Below are 24,373 nucleotides of genomic sequence, written 5' to 3' on the forward strand. Positions count from 1 at the left end.
ACCTTTGCTGGTATTCTTAGCACTAGAATTTGGGAATTTGTCCATATGTCTTAATTATGTACCAGAAACTCCAAGAGTGAGTCAGTGAGGGCAGTGGGGGGAAAGGTGACTCTCAAAGCAAAGCTTGTGAGTCAAGGAAGCTCAGAAGAATATGCATCTACTCATCCATTCTAAGCTTGTTTTTTTTGTTTGTTTGTTTTTCTAATACAAAAGCTTTTGTGCAGTTTGTGACATTTGACTAATACATTCATTAGGATGCCAGACCCAAAGGTTAGTTTGATCTAAATTTCTGTTCTGTGTGCACACTGATCATGTTTTTGTCGTTATTATTAAAAAGATCAGGGAATGTGGGGCATGGATGTGGATGGACAGAAGTCCTACTTGTCAACTTTATTGTACTTAAGAATTTTTTACCCAACAGTATCACACCATTTGCACATATATCAAAAATCTCATGCCAGGTCTGAACAGAAGTCAAACTATCTAAAAATGTAGGGAATGCTACCAAAATGGGAATGTTTTCCCCAAATCCTGACATAATCTTAAGTCATATACAAGAGCATCAGATTCACAAAGCAGAGTCTCTATGCTTGTATTCTAGACTTAATTAAGTAGAGTCACTAGAAATGAGCAAACATGCACTATTATGCCCCAGACCTTGTGTTGTCCATAAGGCAAACATTTCACAATGGCATGAGAGTCTGTAGACTGCAGCAAAAGTCTCCCACAGGTCTTGCATAGAATAAAACAATCTGGTACGATTTATTTCAACTTGGCAAAATTAAAACTATATTCTAGTTGGAGATACCTCTCTGGGAAAATTCAATTTCCCTAAGCTGTCATCTTGGATGAAAATTCCAGGTGCTATTGAACAAAGCATTAGATGTTATCAATGATGTATGAAGAAAGAAAAAAAAATGTCTTGCAACCAGATTTAAATAAAATATGCTCAGGGGGCAAATCCCATGTATGAACAGCACACAGTGATTCTAAACATATAGCTGAACTGAGATTAGAGCCTTGCAGGTTGGTGTCTTGGCTCCATGGTAATAAATACTGTACACAGTAAAAAAGGCCTTAAATATGAAGTGGCAAATACGTCTAATAGCATTGCATTTAGAAGCTCAAATATGAGCTGTAAGCAACTGTATTAGTTTGGAAAAAGGTAAAATTTTATTTCATTTCATTTCATTTTTGAGATGGAGTTTCGCTCTGTCGCCTAGGCTACAGTGCAGTGGCGTCATCTCGGCTCACTTAAAGCTCCGCCTCCTGGGTTCACGCCATTATCCTGCCTCAGCCTCCTGAGTAGCTGGGACTACAGGAGCTCACCACCACGCCCGGCTAATTTTTTGTATTTTTAGTAGAGACGACGTTTCACCGTGTTAGCCAGGATGGTCTTAATCTCCTGACCTCGTGATCCACCCACCTCGGCCTCCCAAAGTGTTGGGATTACAGGTGTGAGCCACCAGGCCGGCCAGAAAAAGGTAAAATTAAAAGCCCAAGAATAAATGTTGGTAGATGCAAATGAAAAACATACTTTAAAATAAATAGAATAAATATTAGAAACATTTGAAAAGTGGCATATCAAGTTAACTACAGACAGTTTTGTTTTGTTTTTTAAGGCAACTTGAGTGGCTTTAGGTAACTTCCAATTTCTGAAAGCCTCAATAACTGTAAGTATTCTGTACGAAAAAAGAAAATAAGATCGTGCTTACAGATCTTATTCTGCCATATTATTTCCTTTGAATCCCCATTTTATTGTCGCCCTTTCCATTACATGGGATGTACACATCAGGTGTTAAAAGGTACAATACAGTCTGCAACTGAGCACCATTTTCTGTAACTGAACATTCAAAGAAATTACATTGAACACAGCATCTGGTGGTATTTTTCTGAAAACTGATTAAAATGGGTTTAAATTTATTAATACTATTAAATCATATCTAATATTTGACACTATAAGATTTAATACAGCTGTATGATGCAATTATACAAAATATAGGCACAGTTCTTAATTTGTATAGTGATAAACACCTGAAAACTGTTCACTACTACTCTTAGAATAGAACTATTATTTTTTTCTCTCTGCACTGTAAATAGCTAAGGAATTTCAATGGGAAGAGGGAGATTGTATTGAAACTATTAAATCAAGTAGCATCTTGCATCAATGTGGTGTTCATTATCAATTCTTTATTCAACTTACTGAGGTGCTAATATTTGATTTACTCTTTGAGAATGATATGTGGAATCCTAATAACTTTTAAAAAGTTTTTTAGCAAGAAATAAATGATTCACTTTGGATTTTATCCTGATTATTAAAAATCACCTTGTGAGTACTAGGAAGGAAAATAGGCTTGAGGCTTCCATGAGGGCTGATTGCTGGAATCTTACAGAGGACTGCCTTTAAACTGTTAAAATACACAAAAATTAATTTAAAGTTGCACACATCAAATTCTCTTAATCCATTTTCTGTTGCTATAACAGAATACTGCAGACTGGGTAATTCATAAGGAAGTTTATGTAGCTCATGGTTTTGGAGACTGATATGGCACTGGCATCTGGTATGCGTCACCCCATGGTGGAAGGCCAGAAAGCAGAAGCAAACAGAGTAGACAAAAAGAGGCACCAGGGTCTGGATTAGCTTTATAATAACCCACTCTCCAATTGAACAACCCATTCCCAGTAATGACATTAATCCATTCTTGAGGGTGAAGACCAACTGTTGGGAGGAGTGTAGGCCGCAGCTCCCAACAAAGTTGCATTGGGGATTAAGTTTTCAACACAACCAACTTTTGAGGGACACATTCAAGCCACAGGAAAAGGGTTTGTTTGTTTAATTGAGAGATTACAAATGTATTTTTTCTACTAAGAATAATACATTCATTTATTCATTAAGTATTTGAGTGCTAGTGGGTCATGAACCATTTTATACACTGGTTCTTAAGGGACTGGCTGGTAGTGAACAAATGAAATGTATTTATAGGTATGCACAAATATTCATCATAAGTCTTTTATTATTGCCAAAAAAAGAAACATCCAAGGAATAGGCATAATAAGATGGCCATCTGTAGGCTCCATAACTTCAGAGGCTATTTGGCACTGTCTTATTAGACAAAGGGAAGTAGCCCTGCTATGGTTTGAATGTTTGTGTCTCCTCCAAAATTTATGTTGAAACTTAATCTTCAATGCAACTCTATTAAGAGGTGAGGCATTTAGGATGTGATCAGGCCATGAAGGATCTGCCATCATGGACAAGACTAGTCACTTATAAAAGGGCTGGAGAAAATGAGGTAGGCCCCTCTTCTTTATCCGTTCTTCCATTTGAGGACACAGCACAGCAACAAGGTGTCATCTTGGGAGCATAGAAAAAGCCCTCACCAGACACTGAATCTGCCAGTTCTTTGAACCTGCCAGTTCCTTGATCTTGGACTTCCCAGCTTCCAAAACTGTGAGAATTAAATTTCTATTATTTATAAATTACCCAGTCTCAAGTCTTTTGTTATGGCCGCACAGAAAATTAGGATAAGCCCATTAGGTTATTTGAAAAGCCATGGATAACGAAAGACCGTTGTCTTTAAAGTAACACCAATTGCTTAATATCTTCCTGCTCTCTCAAAGATGACTATAAATAGGATAACATATATTGATTATCAGTAGATTTGGTTCTTCCCATTTATACATAGAAAATATATACTTTACAAAAGTAAGTTTAGTAATTTTTCTATGGAAGAACACTATAAATAATGTTGCAATTTTATTGTTCCATAATATTCTCTTTAAGAAGAACACACCGTTTAGTTCTGAAGGACAAAACTATAAAGTGTTGACAAAGACTGGCCTTGTCAGCATCCTTTGGTGTGGATTTTTAATTGTCAAATATTTCTAATTAAAATAAGAACATGGAAAATTTCTGCAGATTGTAAACTGACCAAAGAAATAATGATCATTTGCTTAATGACTGACAAAAAATGTTTCCAAAAAACACTATTTTCTTATTTTGTGGATCTCAAAGATGGTGCACTTTGGTAACCTTAGTTCAGTATACATCATAGAAGAGGAATCATCAAACATTAAAAAAAGTCAACTCAAAGCAATGAAGATGCTTAAGTTCTTCAGTTTTTTAAGAAGTAGACACTTTTTCACACACTAGAAAACAAAAGCTTCATTATGTATATAGCTTGCTCATTCACTGCAGCTCAGAAAACTATTTTCAGATATTTGCTTCTATCATCACATGTTCTATCTGTATCTATACCTATAGCTCTAGTTGAATATATACAACTGAAATGAAGAATTTTCTCTTCATTTGCAGACATTTCTACTATGGAGAGAAGACTTGAAAAATAAATCTATTAAAATTGTATTTTATTTCAAGAAGGCAATCCATTTAATATATGCTTGTTTTAATAGACAAATGACAAAAGATAACATTACTAGTAAATTGTTGCTTATAACACCGAACTAGGACAAAAAGAGTCACATAGTAATACCTGACGCTTGTAAAAAGACTGTCTTGCCCTTTACTCCACTAATCATAGTTTTGAACATTTATTTTAAGAAAGTAATTACACATATAAGATACATGTGATATACAATTATTAGAAAGCAAGATACAAAACATATAGCCATTATCATTTCAGGTATATAAAAATTGGAGTAGGGAGAGACATATGAATATATCAAAAAGGCTATATTGGGGTAGTGGAATATTAGGTAACATAATTTTTTCCTCTTCTGTTATTAGATAACTTTCATTTAAAAAGTTTTCAAAAATATAGTCTAAAGTAAATTTTACCTAATATTTAGTCAAGGGTATTATTTTGTGGAAAAAAAATGATATGCAAATAATGAACATTCTTTAAGCAGCGTTAGTTGTTGAGATAATAACAGTCATGTTCGTAAAGTTTCAAAGATGAGATGAAGTGCTATTCATCCAACTTTAAGTTCAGTTACATCAGATGGATGGCATTAAACTTGCCAAGTATCTGCCTTTTGCAACATATTATAGATAACTCAAACAAATTATGTAGCCAATCTTCAGCAGTGTAATAGGCATATTCTCATCTTCCTAGCAGGTTATCAGTGTTTGCTAAAACAAATATGCCTTTTGTGGCAAAGTTCAGAGGAGGAAAAAATATATAAATGCTCATCAATAGAAATTATATAATGATACAGTTTTCTTAAATGACAGATTTTAACAAGATAGGCTATGCAATCCAATATCTCAGTGTGCAAAATGATAGAAAACAATGAATACAGTACCTATTATTCTTCATTGAAAAGGTCAAATCCACTAAGAAATAAAAATCAATAATCAAATACCTTTTCAAATATTCAACCCTACCTTCCTTTCTCCATAATGGTATCTCTTTGCATATCACGCATAAAGAAGTCAGTCTTCAGCAAAGGTAGTGTAGGACCACACTGACGCATACCTTAGTATGCGCATACCTTCCTACTGCTTGTTAGCTAATGAGATAGTTCATTAATTGTGCTGAACCTCAGTTCCCCTGTTTGTAATATATTGAGACTGACAGTAAAACCAACATAATACCCAGAATTGTTGGGAACAGTAAGTGGAATACAGGCTGAGTGAAATGATTACAGATTAACATGAAAAAGGACAGTGGGAAGGGAGTTTATATGGATGGGATATCTGTGATATTAGTGTTAGATATGATTCACTCCTCAGCATTTATTATTAAAATACACATGTCACTTTTTAAATAGTAATTTAGTGTTACTACCAAAGTTGTTTGCTCATAGTCCAAGGACAATTAACAAAAGTTATACAATAGAGAAAAAAGGAAGGGTGTGTTTGGCAGCCGCAAATCTTTGGGGACTTTACTGATTCAAGTTCATCTTGGCTGGCAAACTGCAAAATAGAGTAGAGATTGGGAATTTAGTAAAACAGAAAAATGGGCAGTTGCGTCTGTGTCAATTAGAAGAATTTTAAGGATCTCTCATTCCAAAGCAACAAAGTTCCATGAACTTAAATAGCTCAGAAATCCCCATAACCATCAAATTGACTGGTCTCTATTTGCTTTGTTCCTCTCAGTCTCACATTCCACAAGTCTGTGTATGCTATTAACAGTGGGAAATAATTTGAGTGAAGGAACCTTACACTGAAGCACTTTTTGCTTCTCCATAGCAAACATAGTAAAATTTAATTTGCCTATGCTTAGATTCTTTAAATGACATTTTGCAGCTTTGAGAAATTTATTTAACATCTTTGAGCCTTGGTTTCCTCAATATAAAAGAAAAAAGTATGGCCAAGGGTGAGGTAAGATACACAAGTAAATGGCATAGCATAATATTGACACATAGTATGAACAATTATTTGCTTCATATACTTCTCAACATTTTATGCTGTAGTTAAGCATGAGCGTGGCAGGAGAGGTCTCTCCCCCACTCACTAGAAATGTCCGGTGATGGTTTGGCAATTATCGCATTGCCTCTCTAGAAATGATAATTTGGCTGTCAGGGAGAGAATCTCCTGATGGTCCACACAGGCTAACATTAGAAGTGTTAATTGAATGTAGGCCTCAGGGAGAAGCAGCTTCTTGGGCATGAGTGTTAACAGTCAAAATGGTGAAGTGTGATGTTTCAAGAACACATGCCACTGGAAAAAGGAAGGAAGCCTCAGATAGGCATGCATATAACTACCTAAACACGCTGAATGTGCTCAATTCCAAAAGGTAAGGAAAGCACTACACATGCAGGAAGCCCATCCTAAGGAAAGAATTACAGGAAAAGACCAGCCTATAAAGTTCTAGGATCAAGGTTAAAGATCTCTTTTTTGCTGTCATCTACTCTCTCGCAGACCTTCAGGTGTGCACTTGGGTCTCTTCCAGGCAAATTTTCCTTTCTTTCATGTTCTGAAGACTTTTTAAAGAAGCTTCCACTCCTGCTCTGAAACTTGCCTCGGTCTCTTTTTCTGCTCTATGTCCCTCAGTCAAATTCTTTCTGAGGCAGCAAGGACTGAAGTTACTATGGACCCATACAGACAGGCTGCTGGTAACTCATGGTAACTTGGATCTCTGCCACCACTAACAATACTTTCATCAATATAGGTTATGAACGTGTTTGGCATTTTAAATTTATTTTAACTCTTTCATTTGTACTTATGTTTTAGTGTAGCTGTTTTTTTCTCCAGTCTCATTAACTTCCTACCCATAGCTATTTTCTGTTATGAATTGTTCACATTATAAACCATTCTATCTAAAAAATCAGCTTTTTAAGAGAGGCTTCAAATTGTATTATTTCACTAAGATGTTTTTCTGGTGAAATAAAGAGAAACAGATGATCTTAGCACTTCCTAAATTTTTGAAAAGTTTTCATGGTTTTGTTGAACGTTGTTTCCTTAGTTTTTCTTTGTTTTCTAGAATATTTTAGATTAGAATCAATTTTAACTTTACCCTATCTTTTTACTTCTATAATTTCTCTTGACTACTTGTCTTTGGATCATTTCATAGCTCTGTCTTCCTCCACTTATTTTCTTGCTGTTATTTATGGTGATACCCATTTTGCATTTAAGTTTCCTAGGTGACATCCCCACATGCTTATTTGGCATCTAGTGGTTCCTCCAGGAAATTATATACCTAAACTCACAGTCTTTCTTTCCCCTTTCATTTCTATCTTTCATTTATATAATTTAATAATGTGACATTGTCTTGCTTTATTCTCTAAAAGTTCTCCTAACAAATGTAAGAGTAAAAAATATGATATAAATTTTATTAATTCTTTCAAATATTTACTAATTGCCTGCTTTGTTAGATGTTGAGACTATATAGGAGAACAAGGCCCCTATCATTAAGGAGCCCACCAATAAGTGAGAAAAACAAGTAATGGTAAAGCCACATTTGAAGGTAAAAAGGGGACACACAGGAAAAACACTTAAGCTCAAGCTTCTAGTGGGATTACAACGGGTGAAATCCTCCTTTTTATTCCTTACAGAAACTATAATAGTCCTAGAATAGCTCAAAGAGTTGCAAAGTGAGATGAAACTAAATTTTTAAAAACAATCTCCAGCCCATTCTTGTTTTGTTCATCCACTGAGTAAAATATTTCATCAGAAGACATGAGATACTTCTTGCTGTTTGAATTTAGTGCTTCTCCTCACTTTTGACCACTCTCTCGCTCTGTATTTGGCTGACTATGGGAGATTTATTAGTGATATAAAATAGACGTACGGATAAGTATGTAGATATTGCATTCACACATGTTATAAAAATATAAATATATATTTTAAATCACTAAAAAATTTGCTTTCTCAGCTGAAAGAGTTCAGAAAATGCAACTTCAAAATATGCCACTTTGGTATGCTAATTACTTCAAATTGAGGGCACTTGAGGTGTGTTGGACATAGGCAGACATTTTCTCAGAGTTCCCCTTATCTGGCTAAAGACAGCGCCTCTGAAAGTAATACAGCTGTTGCCAATCCTCTCCCCGAGGGCTGCATCAACCAGGGAAGATTAACTCTTATCACAGGAGAGGAAGACAAGAAGTAGGCACCACACACAGACCAACTTTGTCACAAACCACCATGTATTCTTCTGAGGGCCCATTCATTTTTCCCAAAACCACTATAAATTGCCTACATCCCCTTCCCCCTCGGCTCTATAAACAGGGTATATAAGAATGATAAATATCACTTGGTTTTAGGGTATTCACTTGTCTTTCCTGCAATGTTCTGGTGCACATGATAAATTTGTGTAACTATTCTCCTATTAATCTGCCCGTTGTTGGATTATTTAACAGACTCAATTATTAAACTCTCAGAGGGCAAAATTCTTCCCTCCCCTACACAGCTTTTAGATAAGATAGTCAAATTGTTCTCTTTTCATCTCTCTGATAATGCTGTCATGATTTTACAAGTAATAATATGTTTAACTCAAATATAAAGAGTGTCCACGAAATAGGACATGATTACTAAAATGACATTAAATGTGTCTGTGATACCCTATGCCCTTTTTAATGAAACCCACCATTCTCACTTCCAAGGCTGGAAGAAGTGGCTGTAGGTGATTCCTCTAAAATAAATTTTTCTGTTTTGTTATCATTACCCAGTGTAATGCCTGTATAGCATAGCTAAATTGCTACCCCACCTTGACTCTCCTAATTTGTAAGAACAGGATGTTTGTGGTCCGAAGTTCCCAACCTGACCAGGCCAGTTGAGACCAGTGGTATCCAGGATGGCAGCTCACTTGAGCTCTGAAGAAACTCTAACTTTATTGTAATCTAATTTCCATGCTAAATGAAAGTCCCATCAGTGCCATGACAGTTAACCATCATGACAATGACCAGAAGAAACCATAAAAGGAAGGCAGCACTCTGGTTCTGAGATTTTCTCTGCCTATTCCCAGAAAATGCATGGATATTCCTCCCCTTGCTTTTAATGCTCTACGCCTTAATTCAAGTAGCCTTCTATCTGTGACTTTCCAGCTCTCAGGAGCTGAGAAGTTGATTTGTGAGCTGTGCTCCCACTTCTCAATCCCACGGCCATCAAATAAAGCCTGAACTGCTTGATGCTCATTTTTCAGTTTCATATAATGGCTTTGTAACACTGAACAGGGAAAGACCCCCCCACTTCTGGGGGACTGGCTTTGCCAGTAACACCACAAGAGTTTCTGCCCTGACCACCCAAGTCTGACTGCTACTACCAGATGAATGGCAACCAATCTATAAATAGTAGCTATTATTTTTATTTCGGTATTGATATGTAGCAAAAGTGAACTGTTATCCTATTTTATAGCACTAATATGTTTGTAATCTCTCTGTAATTTATAAATATGTTTGACGTAATAGGGAAAATAACATGTGCATGGAGTCAGACAGATTTTCCTCTCAATATTACCTGTCATGTATTATGCAGAATTAAACAAATCACATAATCCCCCTGAATTTTAGTTTATTATGAATGAACTGCGAGTAATAATACTTATTTCTCAATTGTATTATAAAAAGTAAAGGCAATAATAAACCTAAAGCATTCACAGTACCTGTCAAAGGTTAGGAACTCAGTAGCTAGTGGCTATTGTTATTAAAATTATGTAAGCCTATCTCCCTTTGCTTGCTTGAGGACAGATACCACTCCACTCCTTCATCATGTTAACACTTGCTCCAGTCAAAGTCCCTGGCTCAGACTGACTTTCAAATTTTTAAACATACTTTATTGTGAAGTAGAACATTACATGTTTATTTATATACATACTGTTAAATAAAGGAGGAGGCCATTGTTTTGGACTGAGCTTCTGTACTAGACTCCAAAAGACGGAACCAAAATGGAGTCATTCATGTTAAGATTCCACGTCACCAAACTCAAGGTAACTTATTTTTCTGGCCTTCCAAGAAATCATGTAGAGGTGATAGCCAAATCCCAAACAAGCTAGTTTTATTGGGCATAATAAGGAAGTTTCCTCCACTTTAACTTTTACAAGGAAAGTAACATGAAGTAACCTGATGTTAAACAATCCACTTTTTGTATTAGCTTGTTTCCTTGTTCCTATTCAAAGTACCTTATAAAAAACAATTGTTGGGCTGAGCGCGGTGACTCACGCCTGTAATCCCAGCACTTTGGGAGGACGAGGCTGGTGGATCACGAGGTCAGGAGATCGAGACCATCTTGGCTAATACGGTGAAACTCCATCTCTACTAAAAACACAAAAAACTCCGGAGGCTGAGGCAGGAGAATTGTTTGAACCTGGGAGGTGGAGGTTGCAGTGATCTGAGATTGCACTACTACACTCCAGTCTGGTGACAGAGCGAGACTCCGTCTCAAAAAGAAAAAAAAAAAAAAAAATTGTTTTGCCATGCCCAGAGGAGGATCTTTTGTAAATCTTTATATGAGATGCCACCAATTCATAAATTGTTTTTTTTTTTTTTTTTTTTTTGAGACGGAGTCTCGCTCTGTCGCCCAGGCTAGAGTGCAGTGGCGCGATCTCGGCTCACTGCAAGCTCCGCCTCCCAGGTTCACGCCATTCTCCTGCCTCAGCCTCCCAAGTAGCTGGGACTACAGGCGCCCGCCACCACGCCCGGCTAATTTTTTGTATTTTTAGTAGAGACGGGGTTTCACCGTGGTCTCGATCTCCTGACCTCATGATCCGCCCGCCTCAGCCTCCCAAAGTGCTAGGATTACAAGCATGAGCCACCGCGCCCGGCCCATAAATTGTTAATAAAAGCCAATTACATCTTTAAACTAAATTTGCTATAATTTTGTTTTTGATGGCCCAGTTACACATAAAAAAACACATATTTCCCCTTCTGCACATTATTAATTTCCATGATAATTCAGGAACATGCATTATATTTTTTTTTCTAAGTCTTTGGCTATCATTACATCCCACTGACTACTTAAATTGTTGCGTTTGTTAAATTACTCTAAGTACTGGAATCTTGATTAGTATAACAAAAGAAGTATAAAATAAAGAAGATAGTTTGTAAATTATATGACATAGCTTATATAATAAATTTAAAATATCCAAAATATTCAACTATTTAACTTTATGTATAAATTAACTTCAACTACACGCCTAATTTGAACACAAGATGGTGGAATATTTTTTACTCAATTTATGCCTTAAAGGTAAAACACCTTCCTATTGGCATTTAAATCACAGAGCAATTATTTTCTTATATCCACGCTGTACTGCAATATGACAACCCTTTGTGATAAAGACTTTAACAAATATGTACTATTGCTACAGCAAGTTCCATTGAATATTAAAGATTGTATCTTTTTGGCAGCTCTTCATCAGGGTACTGGAGTGTGTAAGAAACTGGAGGCAATCCCCATTATGTATCATAGGATACTGTCACATTCACACTCTACATCTGTCTCACAGAGCTGACTAGGAGAGTAATTACTGCTGAGATAAGCCTTTTCTGGAATATATGCAATTAATTCTCCTGAAAAAAGAAGGAAAGTAGCCTGACACTTTAATAATGTTTAAGTATACCTAATCTATTACTTTTCTGTTCGTAATGTTTCCTAAATATGAAAAAGAAAGAGGATTTGAAAGTACTTACAGCTGTCCATTTCTATGTAAATCATCCATGGAGCTGTAATATTCTATTCTAAAATGACTAGCATGAAATAATACCATAAATTATAATAGGATGTAGAGCAAGTGGGGAATTACTTTTAAGATAAATTCATGATATGATTTTCATGCACAAAGAATGTTTCTCTTATCATGCAGGAATTATTCTGTTATTAAAGCATGAAGGGCATACAATTTTATTCAATTTGAATTCTGAAAGTATTTTAAAATCAAATCAAAATTACTCTTCTCTCTAGATTTCTGATAAAGTGCTAGTTAGCCATATGTATTTCTTAGTCTTTTATTTTTAGCTCCCCCTTTTTATTATGCATAGTAACCTGATTACACATAATGATACACTTTCAGTTTTTCAATTGCCTTCAATTTTTTTCAAAAATCATCATTTCTACAAGTGCCTTTATTCAGTCCCATGTTTTGCTATTCAATTGTTAACAAATGAGCCAAGAAGTTGCCTTACAATTAATAAAGTAAATGACATTTGAAAAGGCTGGAGAAACATGATTGTTTATATGCTTACTTACACTCAAGTAAGAATATAATTTTCAATATTTGCTTTGAGTGAGAACAAAGTAGGTTGAATAACACGGAAAGGGATATAAGTTTTTAAACATTTTTTAATGAGGCCTGGCCTTCTTGAGTTCATATTTACATTACAGGAGGAAAAAGTGTTCAACTCAATGATGTATCTATTATAATGGATGCCTGAAAAGCTTATTTTTAACCATCCTCTTCTAAAAGAAAAACATAGGATTAAATAATAATATGGTATTAAATTAATATTAGTAATGGCCAGAAAAGAAATTAAGCTAGTTAAAACTTTTATTTAACTTTATGTAAACTATTATGTCAAAAAGTAAAAAGTAAATTTTAGTAAATGTAATATTTGTTTAATAAAAAAAGTCTGCAAAAGATACAGTATAGGTAATTACTAAATCGTACTCTTGATGTAACATTTATTTTTTAATTGTGCTTTAATTTTAAAAGTAAAATTAACATTTTAAAATAAAAAATAAAGTTCAGTTTTAAAGATATTATTAAAATTCAGTAGAATATTTAATTATAAACTAAAATGTCCAAACATCCCCCCCAAAATAGAGAGCTCACAGTTCACACACTATTCTTTTGTTTTCAATCTTAAATACAAATAAATACTCCAAATGGTTACTATTAACTGACATAATTTAAGTATCTCAAGTTCCATGTCTTTGTCTTTACAATAACTATGCTCTCATTGCTTATTTTGAAATCTATATTTGAATACATTGATAAGTAGTACCTCAAGTTTTAGAAACACAAACAGTTTAAAGCTAGTTGGAAGGTTCTGACTTAAGATCACAAACTTAACTCTCAAAATAAAACTGTGTGGTGGAATCCTTGAGTGTTTCAGCTCCATAACTGAAAGACCTCCTAGTTACGCTTCCATTTAAAAATGCATTGTTTATTAAAGAACAGGTAATTAAAAAATGTGATAATTGAAAAAAATTTTTAAGTTTGTGGGGAAAAATGTGCGTGTGTGTGTCTATGTATATGTATGTGTGTGTGTGAAGTTTAAAACTTAATCGTGACCTACATTTAGAATTTGGACCCACAAAAAATTCTTCTTAGGAAAGAGTCTGTCATTACCGACATGTTTTAAATTTTTGCCTCTGATAATAGTCATACATTATTCCTACAGTCAATGTATTCCCTTACTGCTTAAAAAGATGTGGTGGTGAAGGTAACTGTTAAATTTCACTAGCATTGAAAAGTATAGATGTTGTAATGTTAGTAAACAGAGAAAGATTATGAAGGAAAACATAATAAGTATTTTTGTTTTGCTTTTTTGTTTAAATCATGTTATTAAGGGCTGTTATTAAAGTGTTTATTTTACAGAGGGCTAATAAACTTACTTTTTCAGAAAATCTGTTTTGTTTTTCCAGTGACCCATTTGAACTGGACTTTTAAATAGAAACTTTTTTTTTTTTTTTTTTTTTTTTGAGATGGAGTCTCACTCTGTCCCCCCAGGCTGGAGTGCAATGGCGCATTCTCAGCTCACTGCAACCTCCGCCTCCAGGGTTCAAACGATTCTCCTGCCTCAGCCTCTGGAGTAGCTGGGATTACAGGTGCCTGCCACCATGCCCAGCTAATGTTTTGTATTTTTAGTAGAGATGTGGTTTCACCATGTTGGCCATGCTGGTCTCAAACTCCTGACCTCCTGATTCCCCTGCCTCAGCCTCCCAACGTGCTGGGATTACAGTTGTGAGCCACCAGGCCCAGCCAAAACACATATGTTTTTACGGAAATAGACATAGAAAGCTGTATCTGATACATTTTACCCAGATCAGCTAGAAAACAAAAGTGTCCAACAGGAAAATTCTGAATGGTAGAAACCCTAAAAGTTCAGAATGATAAACTGCTGACAATTTACATTTGGTAGTATGATTATCCATACAAATCTGTTTAACATTTTTTAAAGTGTATATGTAAATTGTCATCCAAATCAAAACAGTAGATTCACAGCACCGTCTACTAACCTCAATTAGGGCAATTAAATTCTTCACTTCACAGTCATAGAACTAACTAAATTTATTATGTTTTCATTTGTAATTTAACTCTAACTTACTTAATATTTTGAATGAATTTATTAATAAATACCAAATATACTTTCTTCAATTTCTGATGTCCTATGGTACACACTCTTCATCCATAGTGTAAAACCATTTATAAGGTTTTTGAAACCACTGATAAGATGAATAATCATTTACAAGAACAAATCCATCCCCCCAAACACAAGACTACACTTTGCCATCAATATTTATAACAAATCTCTCCAATTTATTTTAGTCACCTGAGGATAATATTTACAATGCCCTTCAGTATCATATAAGCAATAAAATTACGTGGCATTCTTCAACATAACCTTCACTAAATAGCTGAGGGAAAGACACTGAAACTTTCTTAGAAGTGATAAAAATATTTCTGTTTTATATCATTAAGTGTAATAAATTAAACTTATGATGCAAATATTTAAAATACCTTTTATTATAATTAATTATGATTATGCATACTTTTAGCTATTATGTTTAGACTTTTGGTCTAAATCTATAGCTATGCTTTAAATATCTTAATAAATTAAATTAGTAAAATCCCTAAATCTTTCTGTTGGATAAGAGAGATGTATTTCTAATATTCAAAAAGTCCAATATATTCTACAAAATAAATAGAACCTATATTTTAAAATATATATCCAAACATTTAATTATCAAAAAAGTCCTCCTATTATTTTTGATTCTGAATGTTGGTTCTCTTCCATGCCCTCAATTAGCTAATATTCTCTCCAATCACCATGATGTGTAATAATTCTCACTGAGGTGTATGTCATAGCTTTTGTTCTCATTTCCCACCCTGTTTAATAGTTCATAGTAGTTCTTAGCAATCATCTTGTTCAGTGTTTTGGTTTGTTTGCTTGATTTTGTTCTCAGCTGTGGTTTTTCATCAAATAAAATCTTATGGAGTATAATGATATGCATTAAGTAAAAACTGCTTATTGATTGAAATGATAATGTAATAAGTAATGACATGCGAAAAACAATGAAATGAGGACTACTATCATTAAGTGGGTGGGGAATGGAAATCCACAGGATCCCTCTGCTGCCCTTATTTCCCCCAACACACACTGATCACAGAGTGAAAACCATTCAATGTGTTTAAACACTGAAATTCTTCATTTATTTTCCAAAGAAGTAGTCTGATGCTTTTCTGATTATACAAGTAATATATTTTTTATTAAAAATGATACATTACCAAATTAAAGCAGAAATTGAACAGTCTAATTTCTCAAAGATAAATACTATTAATTATTCTAGACTTTCTATACAATATATATTTTTCACATCATGTTCTAAAATCTGCTTTTTCCCTCCACTTAATAATTTTATAAGCAACATAGCTATAAAAATATATATAATATATAATACAGTTATATAAATATAAATATGCTATAATCTATCAAATTCACTATTGATAAATATGTAATATTTTTAATGTTATGGTCCTATGGTCTGAGTACGTCCCCCCAAATTCTGGCATTGAAAACTTAATCCCAAACAGTGTTGGGAAGTGCCACCTATGGAGAGATGTTTAGGTCGTGAAGACTTCCATCTCATGAATATACTAAAGCTGCCATAAAACGGGCTTGCAGGAGCAGATGCATATTCTTCTGCCTTTCTATCATGTGAGCACAAGCATTCCTTCCCTTAGCTTTCAAGGCACCATCTTGGAAGCAGAGAGATGCGCCCTAACATGCTAGCTCCTTGATCTAGAACTTACCAGCCTCTAGAACTGTGAGAAATATGTTTCTGTTTTTATAAATTACCATAAATTATCCAGTCTGTGATATTTTGTTAGAACAGCACAAAACAGACCAAAACATATGGTAATACTATTTGACAGTTGAAGAAACCAGTGCCTAAATAGAGAAAAATACCTAAATCTGGTCACACAGGCAATTAAGATTAGAGGTAGGACAAGAAACTCATATCCCAATTTTCCATGTCACCATATTGACTCACTCTTCTCCTCAAGTAAAGAAAGCTAAGGCCCCAGGAAGAAGAAGAAGAGAAGAAATTTTTCCTTTGCTCTATTTCTTATTTAATGCAGAGAAGATTTTGTTCTATTATAGAAGAGTTGGGAGTAGATGTTCCATGCTGTGAACTAGTTTCCTCTCTGTTTACCATACTACAAACTTCTGGCTACAGAATGTATTTCTCGTTTTCTCCAATTAGTTGCCTAGCACATATATAATCCCAGGACACTCTAATATTCTAACATTTAATATCCCTTTGGACATAATAAAACAATTACAAGTGATTGTTTTTATCTTGATCTGTTGAAAACAGTAAATATCACCAAGGTAAGTAATGCATAAATATTTCAGGGATAATAAGTTTTGACTTTTTAAAATTGTTCCTAAGAGTACAAACAGCTTATTGTTTTCTTTTTAGAAAGAAAAAGAAGGAATAAATTGGAAGTGAGGCTATAAAATACAAAAATACATTCACATTAGAAATGCAGTTAATAATCTGAATAGTTAACCCAAACAATATCAATATATAATCCTAAATCAAAATTATTATTTTCAGTTTCTTAGTGTATTTATGCTTTGTTAAATCTACCCACCCAGCAATAAAAAAGAATTAAGCCAATGTAATAATTTTGAAATCATATGGTAGAAAAGAATGATAATTTTTGAAATGTGCATTTAATGCCGGAAAAAAATATACAGTAGAACTCTCTAATTTTCCACAACTGAACTTGCTAATATTAAACAGTCATGAGCACAAAGAGTATGTGCTATGTACTGAATTGTTCCCCCTGCTCCACAATTCACGTATTGAAGCCCTGACTCCCAGTGTGATGATATTTGGAGACAGGACCTTTGAGAGATGATGAGAGTTTTGATGAGGCCATGAGGTGGGGCCCTTATGATGGGATTAGTGTCTTTAGAAGAAGAGACATCAGAGGGCTTGCATGATCTCTCTTTCTCTCTTTCTTCTCTCTCTCCCTATATGCATGCACCAAGGAAAGACCCTGTGAACACGTACCAAAAAGATGGCCATCTGAAAGCCACGAAGAGAGCCCTCACCACAATCCAATCACTGTGGCACTGGATCTCAGACTTCTATCCTCCGGAACTCTGACAAATAAACTTCTGTTGTTTAAGCCACCCCATCTATGGTATTTTGTTTTGGTAGCCTTAGCAGATAAATATAGTGTACAAACAGTTACATATTTAATAGCCCAAGGAAAGGTGCCTCCCTTGTTCTGGAGTTGTTTTTTTTTTTTTCCCTGGGTATCTATAAGTAGATGTTTTTTCTATAACATACCATTTCATTGGGGACTACATATTTAATCTAATATCCCTATAGCAGTGGTTCTCACCTGGAGGCAATTTTGACCCCATGGGACATTTGGCATTGTGTAGAGGTGCTACTGGCATCTAGAGGAGAGAGGCTAGGGATGCTGCTAAACATCCTACAATTCACAGCACAGACACAACAAAATGCCACTAGTACTATTGTTGAGAAACCATGCCCTAAAAAGAAATGACTAAAACACTTGCATTTAAATGACTAAAAACCTTGTTATGGCCAAGAGTAGTGGCTCACATCTGTAATCTCAGCACTTTGGGAAACCGAGGTGGGCCGATAATTTGAGATAAGGAGTTCAAGACCAGCCTAGCCAACATGGTGAAACCTTGTCTCTATTAAAAATACAAAAATTAGCCGGGCATGGTGGCTTGTGCCTGTGGTCCCAGTTTCTCGGGAGGCTGAGGCAAGAGAATCGCTTGAACCCAGGAGGTGGAGGTTGCACAGTGAGCTGAGATCATGCCACTGCACTCCAGCCTAGTGACAGAGCAAGATTCTAACAAAAAAAAAAAAAAAAAAAAAAAAAAAAAAAAAAAAAAAAAAAAAAAAAAAAAAGAAAAGCAAAAGCAAAACATTTCTTTTTTCTAGGCCCATTATAGCCCTAACTTTTTACAACTCCTCCCATATTGATGAGGCTAACTAAAAAATATAAATAATCAAAAAATTTAAAACTCTCTTAATTACTAATTGGGAATAAAGCCTTTCTTGGTACAATTACATCTAATTTCGTTCTATAGTGTACATGTAGATACAATTGCTTGTGATAATAACAGTGGTCAAGAAATCAGAAACCCATGAGAAAGAATAGAAAACTGAATCAGTTTTAAATTATTAAAGATTATGAACCTGTAGTATATAGTAGAGTATAACTCAACTGGTTTCTAACATTTTTTGAAATTTTCAATGTAAGTAAGGCATAAGTGTAAAATTTAACCTCCACCATAACAAAATGTCACAAGTTATTTATTACCAGGATCAGAAATAGTAGGACCAAAATTTTCCATGGAGGCAAGGGGTTTGTATTGGCCTATGTGATTGGCATTTCTCATCCATGCTCCAAATCCAGTTTGAATGACAATTTTTTTCCAATCATGTTTCCTCTAAGTAAAATTCTTGAATCACCAATTACATACTTCCCCCTTAGCTGCAGTCCTTTTTAATTAATCAAATAAACTATATTTTTAAAAGTTAACATTTTTCCTGTTTAAATATTCAAGATGATTATGAAAACTACAATAGCACAAAATTAAAATGCTGCTTGATTATTACCTGAGAAATTTTAGAAACTAAGTAGCCAATTTGAGTAATTCAAGTATAAAGAAAAGAAAAAAAATATATAGGACTTTTTTAGATGGAGGTGTAATAAATTTTTTAAATTATAACTACGCATACTGTCTTTGAAAGTAATCATTTTCTTTTTCATTTAATTCAGCAAATGAAGGTCCGATTTCTTGCATATGAATGTTTTCAAACTGATCATAACTAATGCTGAGAAAAAAAGAATACTCTTTTCTGAATTAATTACCCAAATTCAAAATAAGCACGCTCTGACAAAGTAATAAATACTCTGCTATGTTAAAATTGATTATTTTATCCATTATGCAATAAATATCTATATGTGATATTTAGTCAACTCAAAGATATTTTTGTATGCCACATAAAAAAGCATTATTAGATAATATGTACCAAGAAGGCTATATTTAAATAAATGTTTTCATTATGTAATATATAAAATTGACACTACAATATGTTACTTATAGGTTTATAAAAAGTTATTTCGGTAATGTAACACATGTTCCTTTTGTCTGTGATACTATTCTTATCCTAAGTACTAGTTTATAAGTCTTCTAAAGCCACAGTAACATGTTAATGGGACCAATGATCAGCATCAATCCAATCATAGAACACTGTTTAAATAAAGGTCAAGTTTCAGGGAAAACATTGTCCATTGTGAAGAGTCTATAAATTATGCTCTGAATTTCTCTAATATCTCACCAATATGTTAGGAGTCCTCAGAAGTTTGATGGTCTATAAAGTCTGTTTTGTAATTTAGCTATGTTCAATAATTACATAATACACTATTGTGAGTCTGAAATAATCATTAAAAATATGTTGAGAAGGATTTGTATCTTGATCTTGATAACGAGTCAGGGTCTCTCTTATTGCATGGTTATTTCTTTATTGTTAGTGTAAAAATTAATGATAATTAAAAATATCTCTTATTTCTTTCTATTATTGTTTTAGTGTACTATCTTTTAAAATTTACATCAAGTGCACATTTTATTGCAAAATACTGTTAATATTCATAAATAGAAAAGACATACTTAGAAAAAATAATGCCCATTGCTCTGTTATCTACCAAATGCATTTTTATATTATGAAAGTATAATTCCTTTCTTTTTATGATATTACATTAAAAACCACACTCTAAAACCTGAACTACACACACTTCATATTTTGGTATAATTTTTACATAATTTGGGAACTATATAATAAATTAACAAGAAGTCTCATTAGGTTAATACATTTTTGATGGCTTTATAAAAATAAATTGTAAAATCTGGTTTTGTTTGCTAGATCAAGTATTTTGCTTTATATTATAGATCTGTGTCTTTAGGTATAGCTTTATGGAGTTAAATCATGCGCTTTACAAAAACAATGTGGCCTAAGCCTTCAAGATTTCTGATAGATACAACTGAAATGTTTAATCCTGGTTCAGTGATATGTTTCTGGAATCATATACATTTCCACATATATTATAAAACATCCTTTCTATTCTTCAGCTTGTCAAAGATCTACAGTTTTCATGACAGAATTATAAAAACTGATCATTGGATTGAACCACTGGAAGGATTTACAAATAACTAATGCCATTGGTGTTAATAAATAAGGGTGTGGAACAAATAACCTTGAAAGGAAAGTACACTCTGTGGGCCAAGTATTGTTATCACTTACCAGCTCTTCCTGAAGTTGGGAAATGAGTTCATCCTTCTCTTTCAGCTGCAGCTTGAGCATCGAGCATTCATCTTTCATTATATCCTATAAAAACATCAAAGAGATGGCATAATAGGCTTAGCCCTTTTACTTTGCTCTTGATAAGGAAAGTCAGCTTCACACAGTGGGAGATAATTGCATCTGACTGATGAAACTCAAATTCCCTCTACAGTATGATATTTTTCATAATCTTAGTTGCAAAAAATAATGTATCCAAAAAATGCTTTTATGCTATAATCATGTAGACACACATACACACACACACACACACACACATATACACATACACATATGTTTTTGCTTAGTTTTTTGTTTTCTTTTTGGCATGCCTCTATCAATTTATTTGCCTAGGACAGAAACCAGGAAACCTTCCTAAATTATTCCCTCTCATGTTTGTGCATACATAGTAAGTAGAACAGAAATAACTCTACATTAAAAAGATAGTGATATGGCTTGGCTCAGTGTCCCCACCAAAATCTCATCTGGAATTGTAATCTCCACATGTGGAGGGAGGGACCTGGTGGGAAGTGATTGGATCATGGGGGTGGTTTTCCCCATGATATTCTCATGATAGTGAGAAAGTTCTCATGAGATCTGATGGTTTAAAAGTGGCAGTTTTCCATGAGCACTCTCTGACTCCTGCCACCTTGTGAGGACATGCTTTACTTCCCCTTAGCCTTCCACCATGATTATAAGTTTCCTGAGGCTTCCCTAGCCATGAGAAATTGTGAGTCAATTAAACCTTTTTCCTGTATAAATTATCCAGTCTTAGATCATTCTTTATCGCAATTTGAAAATGGACTAATACAGAAAATTGATGATTGGAGTGGGGCATTGCTGTAAAGATAAACTGAAAATGTGGAAGCACCTTTGAAACTGGGTAATAGGCAGAGGTTGGAACAGTTTGGAGGGCTCAGAAGACAGGAAGATGTGAGAAAGTTTGGAGCTTCCTAGAAACTAAAATGGTTTTGATTAAAATGGTGATGGTGATTTGGTCAACAAAGTCCAGGCTGAGGTAGTCTCAAATGAAGATAAGGAATTTCCTGGGAACTGGAGTAAAGGTCACTATTGCTATGCCTTAGCAAGGAGCCTGGTGGCATTTTGCCACTGCCCGAGAGATCTGTGAAACTTTAAACTAGAGAGACATGATTTAGGGTAACTGGTGGAAGAAATTTCTAAGCAGCAAAGTATTCAAGAGGTGACCTGGCTGATTCCAAATGCATTCAGTCATATGCATTCAAAAATGGATTATTGGAAACAGGCACTTTTATTTAAAAGAGAAGCGGAGCATAAAAGTTTGAAAAATTTGCAGCCTGACCATGAGGTAGAAAAGAAAAACCCATTTTCTGGGGAAAAATTCAAGATGACTGCAGAAAATTGCCTAAGTAATGAAGAGTCAAATGTTATAGCCAAGACAATGGGGAAAATGTCTCCAGGGCATTTCAGAGATCTTCACTGCAGCCTCTCCCATCACCATACAGGAGCCTCTCCCAGCAAGGACAGCAGCCTCTCCCATTACAGGCCAGGAGGCTTAGGAGAGAAAAATGGTTTTGTGGGCTGTGTCCAGGGCCCTGCTGCTCTGTGTAGCTTTGGGCCATGGCAGCCTGCATTGCAGCTGCTCTAGCTCCAGCCATGGCTAATAGGGGCCAAAGTACAGCCCAGGTCTTTGCTTCAGAGGGTACAAGCCCCAAGCATTGGTGGCTTACATGTGGTGTTGGGCCTGCGGGTGCACAGAAGACAAGAGTTGAGGTTTGGGAACCTCTGCCTAGATTTCAGAGAATGTATGGAAATGCCTGGATGTCCAGGCAGAAGTCTGCTGCAGGGGTAGAGCCCTTATGGAGAACCTCTGCTAGGGCAGTGCAGAAGGGAAATGTGGGGTTGGAGCCACCCACACAGAATCCCCACTGGGGCACTGCTTAGGGGAACTGTGAGAAAAGGGTCACTGTCCTCCAGATCCCAGAATCATAGATCCACCGACAGCTTGCACCATGTGCCTGGAAAAGCCACAGGCACTGTATTAGTCCATTTTCGTGCTGCTGATAAAGACATACCTGAGAATGGGAAGAAAAAGAGGTTTAATTGGACTTACAGTTTCACATGGCTGGGGAGGCCTCAGAATTGTGGCAGGAGGCGAAAGGTACTACTTACATGGCAGTGGCAAGTGAAAATGAGGAAGAAGCAAAAGTGGAAACCCCTGATAAACCCATCAGATCTGTGAGACTTATTCATAAGCATGAGAATAGCATAGGAAAGAACAGCCCCCATGATTCAATTACCTCCCCCTGGGTTCCTCCCACAACATGTGGGAATTCTGGGAGATACAATTCAAGTTGAGATTTGGGTGGGGACACAGCCAAACTATATCAGGCACTCAACACCAGGCTGTGAAAGGAGCCATAGGGGGTATACCCCACAGAGTCACAAGGGTGGAGCTGCCCAAGGCAATGGGAGTCCATCCCTTGTGTCAGCATTCCCTGGATGTAAGACACAGAGTCAAAGGAGATTTTGGAGCTTTAAGATTTAATGATTGCCCCACGAGGTTTCAGAATTGCATGAGGCCTGTGGCCCTTTTGTTTTGGCCAATCCCTTTCACTTGGAATAAGAACATTTACCCATTGCCTGTACCTCCATTGTAGCTTGGAAGTAAGTAACTTGCTTTTGATTTTACAGGCCCATAGGTGAGAGAGATTTGCCTTGTCTCAGAAGAGACTTTGGACTTGGGCTTTTGAGTTAATGCTGTAATGAGTTAGACTTTGGGGGACCGTTGCGAAGGCAAGATTGGTTTTCAAATATGACAAGAACATGAGATTTGGGAGGGGCCAGGGACAGAATGAAATGGTTTGTCTCTGTGATCCCACCCAAATCTCATCTTAAATTGTAATTCCCATGTGTCACAGGAGAGACCTGGTGGGAGGTGATTGGATCATGGGGGTGGTTTCCCCTATGCTGTTCTGGTGTTAGTGAGGGAGTTCTCATGAGATCTGATGGCTTAAAAGTGGCAGTTTCCCCTAAGCTCTCTCTCTCTCCTGTTGCTTTGTGAAAAAGTGCCTTGCTTCCCCTCAGCCTTCCGCCATGATTTTAAGTTTCCTTTGGCCTCCCCAGCCACACAGAATCGTGAGTCAATTGAACCTCTTTGCTTTATATATGACCCAGTCTCAGGTTGCTCTTTATAGTGGTGTGAAAATGGACTAGTACAGATACTATACCATTTGGTCCCTGGCTATAATCAAATATTAATTCTCAAACCAATATCCATGTTACAGTGCTCATCTTTAATGATGTTCCTGTAACAATTGTGCCTTTCACTCAATCTTTGGGCATTTAATCTTCTCACTCTGCATGTACACCCAACCACGACATCAATGTACACCCAACCACGACATCAATGTACACAATATATCCACATCCGTG

General features: G+C 35.4%; 1 protein-coding gene and 1 long non-coding RNA gene across 4 annotated transcripts in view; one reads left to right on the plus strand and one right to left on the minus strand.

Moving 5' to 3' along the window:
- Positions 1-24,373, minus strand: part of CCSER1 (coiled-coil serine rich protein 1) — a 1,484,089-nt gene that overhangs the window by 791,020 nt on the left and 668,696 nt on the right. For all 3 annotated transcript variants that reach the window (XM_055296996.2, XM_055296998.2, XM_055296995.2), the window contains one exon: positions 20,924-21,007. In XM_055296996.2, the coding sequence (XP_055152971.2) occupies positions 20,924-21,007 (84 nt within the window). The remainder of the gene's footprint in view (positions 1-20,923; positions 21,008-24,373) is intronic.
- On the plus strand, positions 1,540-17,766 carry LOC134731632 (uncharacterized). Its single transcript, XR_010114069.1, has 2 exons — positions 1,540-1,673; positions 17,623-17,766. It is a non-coding gene; the product is annotated as an uncharacterized lncRNA (long non-coding RNA).

This window comes from Symphalangus syndactylus, chromosome 10, assembly GCF_028878055.3.
Source record: "Symphalangus syndactylus isolate Jambi chromosome 10, NHGRI_mSymSyn1-v2.1_pri, whole genome shotgun sequence".
NCBI classification, from domain to species: domain Eukaryota; kingdom Metazoa; phylum Chordata; class Mammalia; order Primates; family Hylobatidae; genus Symphalangus; species Symphalangus syndactylus.